The 13,197-nt window shown below is 35.9% G+C and overlaps 1 protein-coding gene across 1 annotated transcript in view; it reads right to left on the reverse strand.

Moving 5' to 3' along the window:
* Nucleotides 1-13,197, reverse strand: part of LOC135200818 (protein O-mannosyl-transferase 2-like) — a 37,021-nt gene that overhangs the window by 10,275 nt on the left and 13,549 nt on the right. Inside the window, exons 3-14 of the mRNA XM_064229493.1 lie at nt 11,584-11,668; nt 11,391-11,495; nt 10,026-10,134; nt 9,748-9,856; nt 9,313-9,475; nt 8,570-8,676; nt 7,853-7,935; nt 6,208-6,355; nt 4,763-4,940; nt 3,349-3,500; nt 3,111-3,199; nt 2,123-2,271 (exon numbers count right to left, since the gene is read on the reverse strand). Of these exons, the coding sequence (XP_064085563.1) occupies nt 2,123-2,271; nt 3,111-3,199; nt 3,349-3,500; nt 4,763-4,940; nt 6,208-6,355; nt 7,853-7,935; nt 8,570-8,676; nt 9,313-9,475; nt 9,748-9,856; nt 10,026-10,134; nt 11,391-11,495; nt 11,584-11,668 (1,477 nt within the window). The remainder of the gene's footprint in view (nt 1-2,122; nt 2,272-3,110; nt 3,200-3,348; nt 3,501-4,762; nt 4,941-6,207; nt 6,356-7,852; nt 7,936-8,569; nt 8,677-9,312; nt 9,476-9,747; nt 9,857-10,025; nt 10,135-11,390; nt 11,496-11,583; nt 11,669-13,197) is intronic.

Below are 13,197 nucleotides of genomic sequence, written 5' to 3' on the forward strand. Positions count from 1 at the left end.
GACGTCAGGTCTTCCATCCAGGAGGGAGCCGGGGCAGTTGCCGAAGCAACAGGGCCCGACTGCACCTGTCCGGAAAGACCTGAGCCTGTGACAGCAACACCAGCAGCAGGAACGACAGGAACAGGTCCGGGAACAGCAGGAACGGCAGGAACATCTGAAAAGGGAAAGTGCAGGCCGATCTGAAATAGAAAGAGTAGCTGGAACAGCAGCAGGTACGGCAGGCACGGCAGGTACCACGGGAGAATAGCCAGGCGTCCTGTCTGCAGTTACCGACATCCGTGGCACTGGCGGCAGGTCCAGGGGGGGTACTCTTTTTTTGGGCAGCGGAAGTCCGAGGGTCGGCAAAAGGAAAAAATCCAGGTGGTGGTGGCACCGTCCTCCTTGGTACGGCAGCAATTATTGGTTTTTTTGTATAGCCAAAACCGATGGGTGTCACCGACATTATATGGGCGTATATCCAGATGTGGTGGCATCTCATACGCTGGTGTCGTTATTGTGGTGGTAGTTGTGGTCACCGCACCATGAGTGACCACAGCCGACCCCGCCAACCGCTGGAGCAACCCCTGGATGCTGGGCACTCCCTGCAGTCCCACGACTCCCACACCTGTCCCAAGTCGTCCTTTCGATGATGGCACCACCCGCGGAGACAATAGTCGGGTTAGTTGGAGGGCTTCCCGCGCCTGGGGGGCGAAACACCCCCCCCAGAGCGGACGGAAGACCCCGAGTACAGCTGTACGTCCGGGTAGCGGGCGCCCTCCTCCACACTCGACGGATCGAGCGAGGAAAAGGACTCCGCTACCCCCCCCGCAGGGGAAGGCGCGAAACGTGGGGGCTGGCCGGGAGGCAGGAAAGAGGACGAAGTGTCCGTCACCAAAGAGTCACGGACTTTCCGATGACTTCTTGGCCGGCCTAAGTCTCTTCCTGCCCTCGTACAGCACCCACTGCGCCTCGGACCAATTCATACAAACCACACATGGTTCGTTGCGGGAGCATTCTCGCGAACCCTACAACGAGAACAAACCTCGTGGGGGTCCACCTCAACAAATGACCTGAACCCTCCACATTTACGCCCCTCCAGCCCGGGACACACTCTACGGGCGACTGGAGGGCGCGGTGATATTTCCATTTCTTCCAATTCACTCATTGCAAGAATAATAGAATTGAGAAAAAGTACTTACAATCACTCCTGATATACAGAAAGAGAAAACAAATACTCAAGGTTGAAGCAAACGACAAAGCGGGCAGAGCGATGGCGAACACGTCCTTCCCACACACGGCCGAAAGCAAAAGTGGTTTGTTTACCTCCCAGTCGCGCGGCGCGCGACGATCGGACAAGCAGTTAACTACCGTTCTCCCCTTGTTCGAAGCTTACGACCGTTCCAGCTGCCGCTTAGCTACTTCCTATTGTTAAAGGACCGAGGGTTTGTATTACGTATCGGAACAAAGTTAAATTATACTAAATTGACCTGTTGTGATCTCATTTGAACCACAAAAAATGAGGCGATTGGTGGATACATACAGAGGGTCCATGTAGTGATAATGTTGCAAGATTTCCTTTTCAAACAAATGACAAACTGGGAATAATCATAGACTGTGATGGAGGCATTTATGACTGACAGATTATAAATATTGACATGCTTACAAGAGCTGCATAAGATAAAGGTTTTAACAAGCATGGCTCACATATTTAAGAAAATTTTATCCATCTCAAAATCTAGTCCAATATTCCTAGGCTCACAGCCTAAAAATCATGAATACTTTATTACAACCCATCAAACTCTGGAAAACCTCCACAAAATATCACTGAAATTTCATGTGAACCAACATCATGGATGTAGGTGAATGTTCAAGAAGCCTTCTAATGCTCATAAAACCACTAAGAGAAAGGAGGGAGGCATGCAGGGTTTTATTTCAAAAATTAAAACCAAAGGGTGGAACTTCTCAATTTACAAAACTACTACAGTTAGTTCATCCAAATATTATAATAAAATCTTAAATATAGCAATGTAAAAGGCTTCACAATGACTCCAGTTTTATTAAAAAATATTCAGATTTACTTCATGCTATTGTACTAATTTACCAAGTTTTAAATATTACCATGAAATCATCATTCACTCCATACCTTGAAATTGATGGGCCACTGCCAAGGCTGTGAGGTAATTTCTCCTTCTTTTGGCTTGAGGCCTGAGTTACCCTGGAACATCACTGTGTGAGATTCCAAGAACTTTTCAAAGAAGTTGGGTGCATATATCTCAAAACTGGAGTTGGGTACTGAAAAAATTGAGAAAGTTTGAATACAATTTTAGAGTTTCTAAACAACTTATTATAATCATGTAACTTTATCTTGCTGTATAAATCTGACACTGACTATAAAAATATTCCAATCAAATAAAATTGTCAACACATTGAGTTCAGGTAGCAAGTTACACTTCAACCTATCAATGAGAAATACTAAAACAAAAAAATAAACAAAATATGGCAAAATGCACTTCTGAAGTGTGCTAGTAACTACAATAACTGTGTGAGTTGGCCTTTGTAGCCCAGTCACCAAAACTCTTGGACTTGTTTATATGAAACCTAAGAACCATTTTTTTCCACCTTAAAATCATGAAAATTTAGGCACCAGATGCCTTTGTGGGTGGTTTCGACATGGCAGGGTTTCAAATCCATCATCTAAGGAATTTTTACATTAAATCGCCATCTGGTAATGGTCTTCACATATGCTCTTCTCTAAGATTGCCTGAACCTTCCAACTAAGTCTTCATTCTGCAGCTTCCATTGCTACTACTATTCTGACTGACTGCTCCTCACCCCCTCATTACATGTCTGAACCAGCTACGTAATTCTATTAGATATATCTAAACCCCAGCCGCTGGATACCACATTCCTTTGCAACCTCCCCATTTGTGATATCATGCTGCTACTGTACTCTAGCTATAAATCTTCCAATTTTGTACCCAGACCTCTTCAAAACCAATATTTTCTTTAAAAAAAGGCCCAGACCTTATACAGGCTTCATAAGCTGTTGCTGTAATAGGCTACTACTATTTTATGTGAATGTTAAAACACAGAAAATCATTAAAAACTAATGGCAATAATTATATACTTACATTTTGGGAAGACATTATCTTCAATGTTCCATAAATTATTTGGGTCATGAATATTTGGATTACATGTAACTTCCATCTGTTCATATCCCCTGTAAAAAAAGAATGAATTAAATTTACTAATTTAATAATTATCCCAATATTTATCTGGTAACCTCATTCAGAAACCTATGTTACATTTTCATTACATGATTATCATCTTGTAAAACAGTTTCAATATATTAAGAGAGCATCATCTTACCATTTAGGGAGCTGCTTGTTGTGAGACATGAGCGAGCACCCAACCAAGTAGTGGTTAAGTCTGATTTTATGGACAACTGTTTTCACAACTTCCGATTCTTCACCATTGACAATCTCAACACGCCAGACATCATTCACGTCACCAACACCATTCTTGGGGATGAACAGGATAGAATTTACATACTACATATTTATGCGTGTATGCCTACATGAATACCTAATTGTTCAATGATTTAGAAAAATCAAGGATTTCTCCATTAAACTGATTCTTCACCAAAGGATTTCTTTAATAATTAAACTGATTCTTCACCAATGACAATCTCAACATGCCAGACATTCACAACAATAATTCTAAAAGAACAGGATAGAATTTTCATATCATACCTTTATACATCTACCCTACATAAGTGCCTAACTGTTCAGTGATTTAGAATACTTAAGGATTTCTGCAATAATATTAACAATAGTCTTTGTCCTTTTTGAGAATGTGTCAGTAGCATGAGAATCCATCCACAATAAATAAAACTGAGAATGAGCATTATCATTCTTGTAAACAAACACCTGGCATTTACCACTTACCACTTCTGCCTCTCCTTAATAAAAACTATAAGCAAATAACACTTTAAATATAAGCAAATCACACTAAGTGCAAACCAGCCTTAACCCAATCTCTTCTACACCATACAGGCTAGGTAAAAACTACACCTCAACCATATGAAACTAGCTGCCTTTCTAATATCAATGAATAACTAGCATTCATAAAGATTAATTATACTGCTGTACTTTATTCACAAAATCATTATCTAATACCTATACCATCTAGAAAATGCAAAAAATTAGAACTCTTTAGACTACAGGTACCGAGACCCTTTCTTGAGATGAAGCAGTAATATAAAAAGTAAAGTTCTGCACCCTTAAAACCTTGTTAATATATCAGCCTTCTGCATAGCAATACCTCACTTCGTAAAACTCAGTACCTTCAATTATTTCAGTGCAACTGAAAGATCAAAATCTTTTAAAGAAAATTGACATTTTTATAACAAAATAGCTTTTTGTATATAGTTACCAAGTATTTACATAGCTGTTAGTTAGAAACTATAACTATGTAATTATTTGATAAGTCACATATACAAAATAGTTCCTTTCATTTTATTTAAATTTATTTTTATATACTGTAACAAGACTTTTAGTGCTTCCTTAATGATTTCCTCTCAAATGAGAACTGAAAACTGGAGCAAGGATTCGCTATCAACGACTTCTAAAATGCTAATATGACTACAAAATTATAATAAAATGCATTGATTTTTACCCACTATAAAAATTTAATTTGAAGCCATCTATTAAAGTCCTTGATATTTAAAAATCACAGATTTTGAGTAATAGTAAACTAATTTCTCAATGCATAAAAAGCTTACCTCTCCATAACCAGTTATTTGATGGTGTCTCTTTGTGACTGGAGCATTTTCACGATGGGAGTGCAAGTTCCTACCAGTAGGAACATGTTCCAGACGAATCAAGTCTCCATTCTTTACAAGTTCAACAGGATCATCATCTTCCCAGTCACCTGGTTCTTCATTCCATTTCTTAACAAGCCTACAAGGGAAAAATTTGAAAATCAACACAAATTCATGCACTTAAACTGAAACACAATCTCAAAAAAGAAAAAAATGAAGAAAATTAATAAATGCACTTGCTCCCTACAGAAAATAAAAAAAATCTTACATGTAGTATATGAGAATTAATTTACTCTTCCCTATTTACACTTAGGGATAAAAAAAAAAATATCATAAATGTATATAAGAATAAATTTGCTCTTCCCTATTTACACTTAGGGATTTCATTGATTCTGTCCCAGGAAGAACTGCACAACTCTGATTATTTCCATGTGATGACCCAAGAACATGATAAAAAAAAAAACTGCTATAAAGTAAAGCCAAACTGAAGGAATTGCCTTTTAAAAGTGGGACAATATGGACCCCAGAGATATAGAATTGTCCCCAGAGATATAGAATTGTCAGAAATCTTCATTACATTAACGCCAAGTTTGCAAAGCTACCCAAACGGTTCTCTGCACTAGTTTCCAGATCTCCCTTTACAGAAATCATGCGCAGTGTTCTACCTTACTACCAAGTTTTCAATGTAATTCCTTAAAATGTGTACGATTGAAAAAAATTATGTGAAACAGATGGCCGATCTCCATACAAGGAAATCTGTACACTAATGGCCTACCTTTATGCAAAGTGTAACTGAAATCCCTTAAAATGTGCATTAGTTGTGATGCCAAGTTAAGTGGAACAGAGGCACTGATGGATTGCTGATCTTCCATATATGCATGATGGTATATCTCTGCAACAAGGTGGACTACAATTTATCCTTCAAAGTACCTAAGTAATGTGACTATTACCTAAGCATTTCCAACATACTGATAAACAGGATGAGAAATGCAAACAAAGGGAAGGGAAAACTGTAATCCCCTTGGCTTTGCTGGTAGGTATTTAGAAAATTTTGAGTGCTGCCCATAGCAAAATGCCCTTCAAATATCAAAGTTCAGCACTTGAAATGCGAGGTACACACTGACAATTGGAACATTTTAGTAATGTCTCTGGCTCATCATTAATGAAAAACTTCAAAACAACCAATGAAATACTAAGTACCAATAAAACAAACCAGTCAAACTTCCTGACTACTAAGGAAGAACAATTCAGGTAGTAAAATATGAACGAAACATCAAATATCCACAAAAACAGTTCCTGTACTACAGTTACTGCTTTTGAGCCAAGGATACATATTGCCCTTGGGGAAGCAAATTCATGTATATATTACTTACAAAGTAAAATAAAAAAAGAGCAAGAGATCTTACCATTTGTTATTGAAATCTTTATGTGAGTATGTCGTAATTTGCTGCTGACGAGCCCCTACACCCTCTGGATAGAGATGAATGTGGGAGTGAAGATAACCACCACCTGTTCGTGCATTTTTCAGGGTGATTTCAGCGCCATAAGCCAGTTCTGGTAAAGTAAAATACTTTGTAATTGTTATGCCAAAGTTTGCTAAACACAGCTACATTAAAAATATGAAAATGTGAAAGATTCAACAATACACAAAAAAATATTATTCAACAAATATTATTCACATTATAAATCTGCAAAACCTCTCAATGTTAATACATAATCCATTTTAAAAATCTGCAGCACATTCACAGAGATAGGCATCTGGATGAATGATACAAATTACAAATGCAAACTGCAAATGAGGTACAAACATCCTTCAATCCACTTTACTGCCGTTTACTGTAAAGCATGGATAAATAATGTTTAATTCCCTGTTTACTGGTTTCACAGACTTAAAGGTGTATGCATATATAAGCTATGCTTTGGCAAGTGTTGGGTTAATTACTACATAAAACAGGTGCAAGCTACACTACATCGACAATCAATTTTATAGAGTATTGCAATGTAATGTTCAATTACCAGAGCATCTGGAAGGCAACTCTACAAGAAAAGGAACGTTTGAGATATCTACATCAGTTTTGAGTTTACAACTATATTAGTATAATATACACAACATAAACAGATAATGGATATGGATTATGGCAAGGACTTGTAATTCAGTAGTAAAGAAGTGCATTTCATTATTCTTTTTTCCTTATACACTGGAATATGTTTTTCATTTTTAATGTACATGTAGCAATGAACTTTTAAAATATTCACACAGTTCATTCCAGTCCTTTGTGTATACATAATAGAACACTCATGAGTGGTGTTGCAGTACTGAATTTTAATGAGCCAATAGTCTGAGCATAATAATGAAAGGTCTCAAGTTACACACACTGTTTGCTTGCTAAAATGCAGGGTTTTGGGTATATTTGAAGTAAAACTGGATTGTTGGACATTTTTATACAACACTTATACTACTATTCTTGCTTTTGTAGGTGTAAAGGGTAGGCTAAAGAAATGGAAAGTCAGGTTTGGATTTGAGGCAGACTAGCATAACCTAAACTAGCACATCCCTCATATTCACCTTATGCCTTCTTCTGCCATCCCAAGGGATCTAGAGACAATAGGTAGTGAGAGGATACTGTACAGTATATGGTAAAAACTTCAATCATGACCACTATCAACCATGGTTTTAAGTTTTACTGTCCTTCTCTACATTCTATGCCTCGAACATAAGTTAAGAAGTGTTTTCCAATGCAAAAAAGAAAACTGGTCTAAAGCAACTTATTAGTGATGCTGTTAAAAAAACTTTCTATAAAGATTAAAAAACATGAGCAACAAGTAAACATACAGTATTACTGTATCAAAGCCAAATATAAGAGCAAGACAGAAAGAGTAAAAGTAATAATAAAAGTTATGAAGTGTATACAAAGTGAAACAAAGGAGGCAAAAGTAAACAAGATGACAATGGTATGAAGGAGGTATGGCTGTAAAAACTGTCACACATCCATGCATACCTGGACTTCAACAAAGGTTGTGTATTAAGGTGACAAAAATCACATTTCTTACCTAATGGCATACTAGCATTGTATAAAGAATTTCCTTCTAGCTGTGACTGGAATGCAGAGCTATAGAATCCATCTCCATTACCACTGAAAAATATCAAAAGACAGCGTTAGTTAAGCTTATTACATTGCCTAAATGTTATCATGTTTACATACCAAAAATGCATCAAACAAGTTTCAACTTTCTACTTCAAACCTTACGTACAAAAGGAAGCAAGTGTAAAAATTAGTCTTCCCAGATAGGACTCAAACCCACTGTAGTTAGGAGAATGAAGTTAATGCTTAACCTATTACATGGTGTTATGGCTTAAGCATTAACAAAATTCTAACATTATTATTAGAATTGATGTTTAGTTTAACCAAAGCACTTATTTAACATTAAAGTTTTCCTCTCTCGAAAGGCTGGCCTGACAGATCAGTTGTAAATAAATTTACAAGATATTCTATAAATTGCTAACTGTAAAAATTAAACTAGTGGAAAGATTGAATTTTTTTACCAACTTTTCATTTAAAAGAATTTATTTTTTTTTTTTAAATGACTTCTAATTGGACAAGAGCATAAAAAATAGTTTGTGCCATTTTGCATTCAGTATTCTAGTACTGAGTCATGATGAATGAATAATGTCGGCTATTCATCAAATATCCATGGATCAAATGCATTAGAGAAATTTTAAGACTGAAAACCATTACTTCAATGGTTTATGTTTCTTGTGAATCTTACCTCTTACACAAAACAGTAAGATGAATGTAGAAATATACACAATACAGCACTATTGGAAGAACAATCAGACCAAGTGCACGGGCCATGAAATGCTGTGCGACATATCTCTGTAAAGAAACCATAATTTGATGATCCTGGAAAATCTTTTATATTAAAATTAATTATTTACTAGTTTATTGGCTAGGTTAAATAAAATACAGTGTAAAAACTACCTGAGTATATACAAAAAATTACTGAAGCATTGGAGTTAGGACATACATATTTTAAAAATGTTCTGCATTAACCCATTCCCACAAGGTTTATAATTAAAAAAAAAAATCTTATGAGATTTATAAAAAAAAAAAAAAATTATCAAAAAAATCAAAATATGAGCAAAATATAAAATAAATTGGACTTAACCAGAACTTACAACTAAAAAAGAGCAATGAAACAAAATTAAAGTAAAACAAGTGTACGTACTATACATATATACTGCATAAATAAATTAATGACGTGCAATATTTTTCAAACAATTCAAAAACAGAAGCAATCACTTGGGTACATGTTATCCCAAATGAAAAGTCCTTGTAAGCCTGAAATCATGTGGCTGTTAATCATGCATGGGCAATGATATAAGTTTTTTACAAATGCAAATATTTATGGTGAGGAACAATTATGGAGAAAACTTTGAAATTCCTGTCCTAGGTTATCTAAATTATAATGTTTAAAAAACCTGAAACCCAGTACAGTAGTACCAAACTCACCAAGGAGTTGTTGAGGTCTCCATAAAGATCCCAAAGGTCTTTGATGGTGTGTAAACCAACATAAACAACAACAAACAGGCCAACAAATTTCACAGAGACAGATCCAGAAAGCATGATGCCAGTGAATGTCAGCCAGAGCCACCAGGGTCCAGTGAAGAAGGGCCTATAAATGAAGGAAAAGATAAAGTGCCACACTTATTTCTCAGCTATTGACAGACTTACGCATGTACTAAAATGAAAATTAAAATATAAAAAAATCCAAGTTTCCCATTTTTAAGAGATGATTAAGGATTGACTTAAAAACTTCTTTATCCTAATGTTGAAACTAACTCAAGAGATGAAATAACTGATAAAACACCGGTGATAAAGGACAAACACAATGTATAGTCAGTTGTTTTAGAATACCCACTAGCATATAAAAAAATATATGCTTACCTATGGCGCTGAGCATGGAACTTCACCATGCCAACCACAGATCCCATTATGAAGAATAAAAGGATGGGATCCAAGAGAATGTACTGATTTAGTGTCAAAAGTCCAATATCTGTAGATATATTTTATATGGTTAGTTACTGGTGAAATCTAATTTATCATGCATATCGATATCAAATCAATGTTCATACAGTATTTTCAAAAAAGAAAATATAAATACTTCAAAATAAGTTATCAGTACAATAACTAAACTGGGAATTAATTACGGTAATGATATTTACCAAATAATATGAGAGATGAGCCAAGAGTTGCAGCAGGCAGTGAGAATGTCATTTCCCAAACAATGATAAAAGCAAAGGGCACCAAACAAGCCCCCATTGCTGTGCAACACTGAGAAATACAAAAAGGCAGTAAGTCATAAATAGGCAACAACAGAAAATACTTTACATAGCGAATTTTATACTAACATTAGCAGAAATACAGAACCTTAGAAATGCACCCACCTATCTCCCAACCCCCAAAGACCAAGTAGGTATTAAGTAAGATTTATAATGCTGATCAATGAGAATAGTACCACATATTGTGTTTTCTAACTTTGTATACAAACCAAAACTTAAATCCATTATTCTTCATTCAACTCCTGGGGAAAAAAAAAAAAAAAAAAAAAAAAAAAAAAAAAAAAAAAAAAAAAAAAAAAAAACACCAAATCTCTTGACTCAATAATTTCAAGCAGCAGCAATGCCTAATGTCTATATCATCTTTGCTTAATTATCAAGTTCTCCCTTGCACACCATACTCATTATTGCCTATCTTTAAAAGTAAACCTTCCCCGAGCAAGACCTACAGATTTTAACTCAGCAGTCTATCTAAACCACCTAATAATAATTCAAACATCTCTTCACATGGTACAGCATGAAACTCGGTTTCAAAGCAACCACTTTATCATCTCTATAAAACTAAACCTTAACTAAAATATCTCATTATTAAACAGACTACTATATAGCATAACCATGCCTATATCTCGTGTGTGATTCTGGATGGCCCAATATTAGCCACTTCCAAATCAACTTTCATGGAAATTTCTAAAATTAAGATTAAAACATAAAAAGACCCATTTTACATTTTCTTCTTCACACTATGAAATTTTGAATTCAATTTTCCTATTTGCTTCCACCTATTGAGACTTAAAAGCAGAATCCAACTCATACTCCCTCAAAGGAGTACAGTAAAAATAAAATTCACCAAACTACAAGAGCTTTGAGGATTAGCAGGCCAGGAATTGAACTAAGAGACAATCAAAACTTGTAACTTTTACATGTAAATAACCTGCCTTGGCAAGCTAAAAACTAAAATAAAAACAAATATAAAATTATCCTTAAGTTGCTATGCAAACTCAATGAGCAACTGATAATGCACAATCTTTTTAAAATTCAAGTGGACTGGATACAGCCACAGAGAAAGCCTGGAGCAAGAAAAATTGTATAAAATTGTCTTAAACATTCTAAAGTTTTCTGGGTGTAACATCAGCAAGGTAATATCACATAAATACGTAAAATCTTTTTTGAGTAATGATAATGCTCCATGAGGACGTGTAACATTGTAGAGGTAATACATACAACAAATCTTGTATAAATAATGATACTTACCACTCTCATGCCAAGGTAGTTAACTCCTTCATATGAATCTCCAGGTTTGATGAATGGGAAAGTTCCATCGTACCCAGTCAAGTAACCAAAAGCTCCGATCAACATCTGGTAAAAAGAAAGGAATTAGGCACAGAGTGTTTTCATCTTTCCAAAGTACAATACTTGATATTTATTCAAAATGAAATCGACCTACCTTTCCAAGCGGAGGGTGAACATCAAAAAAGAAAGTTCTATTTATGTACCAACTTCCAAACTTCCCAAAATGTGTTTCATCCCATCTGGAAAAAGAGAGAGCGAGTCACTTAACCACACGGAAGAAATCACAATCCTCGCATCACTAGCTCAACCTATAAAAACTGTCTCAAGCCAATGATCTGCATTTTCTGAAGGACCAAAAATGTTACCACCAACTAATGCAATTTTTCCCCAAGTGCTTTCACAAGGAAAATTTTTAATTTGTCATCAATTCCATAGTAACAAAACTGTATGTGTATGTCAAGAAACTGGTGGTTAAAAACACTGAAAAGAACAAAAAGGCCTGGAAAAGCTTTAAATCTCTTACAAATTATAGAAACATATTTTACCTGTTTAAACTCAAATTAGGTTAACAAACACAATTCATATGGGAGAAGAAACTGAAATAGTCATACTAATTTCATCAGATGTCTGCCTATTATTCTCTTGCCTTTACACATGCACGCGCGCACACACACACACACACACACACACACACACACACACACACACACACACACACACACACACAGAGAGAGAGAGAGAGAGAGAGAGAGAGAGAGAGAGAAGAGGAGAGAGAGGAGAGAGAGAGAGAGAGAGAGAGAGAGAGAGAGAGAGAGAGAGAGCTTTGGGAATACTGTGTACTATTAAGAGTAATTTTCATGATTATTAGCAGACTACATTGTACATGTGACATGTTGCTCTTTTGCTGTACTCATATTAATCATTATTATGTAAATAAAGTATTTTAAATGGTACAAAAGAATAATCAAGCTTACAGTAAATTCATGATAGCACGAATACAAAATTTCCACAACCAAAATGTTGGATTTGAGATGACACACTTTTATAAATTTCATGCTCAAGATAAAAACAAATGGGGCTCGAGCATTATGGAGAAAACTTACATTTAGCTTTATTATGGAAGGTCTAAATTTCACACCAGCAACCCTTTGCACTAAAGAGTGAACTGAGAAGTGGGAGACCTAGAAAATCTCTAAAGACTTATCAAGAGCAGCATTCATAAATACCATACAAAAATTACAAGAGCATTTCATTTAAGAGTACATAACATGAAAATCAATCAATCAGAACAGTGGGATTTTGAGAAAACAGTAGAATATTGGCTTAAAACTCTCCATCTACATCAAAACTCTTGTGAAAAAATATACTAGTAATGCATAACATACCCTGCAAATCTAAAAGGAAAAGAAATCCCTTCCACCAGTGAGTAGTAAACCAGTTTCTATCTCTGTATCAACCACAACGGAGATTTTCACTACACCATGACAGGCATGAGTTGCAAAAATCGTGCAAACTTTCTAAAAAGGCACTGCATCTTTTTTCACAAGTCAGAATTACAATATTAACATTAACAAATAGCTAGAAAAACTGAAATTATAAAGCCCTTATCCCTAAGTTCATTATAAAAGGGTTCTAGTCAACTGTGGTTGGCAGGAAAGCTGAAGTGAAAGTGAACATCTTCTGCCTCAGGTAACCAGTTATCAACTCCACTCCCACTTCCCCCCCACCACTCGTCTCAGTGACTGCCCGACAATGACATGCTTCCCTC

Source organism: Macrobrachium nipponense, chromosome 27 (genome assembly GCF_015104395.2).
Source record: "Macrobrachium nipponense isolate FS-2020 chromosome 27, ASM1510439v2, whole genome shotgun sequence".
Lineage (NCBI taxonomy): Eukaryota > Metazoa > Arthropoda > Malacostraca > Decapoda > Palaemonidae > Macrobrachium > Macrobrachium nipponense.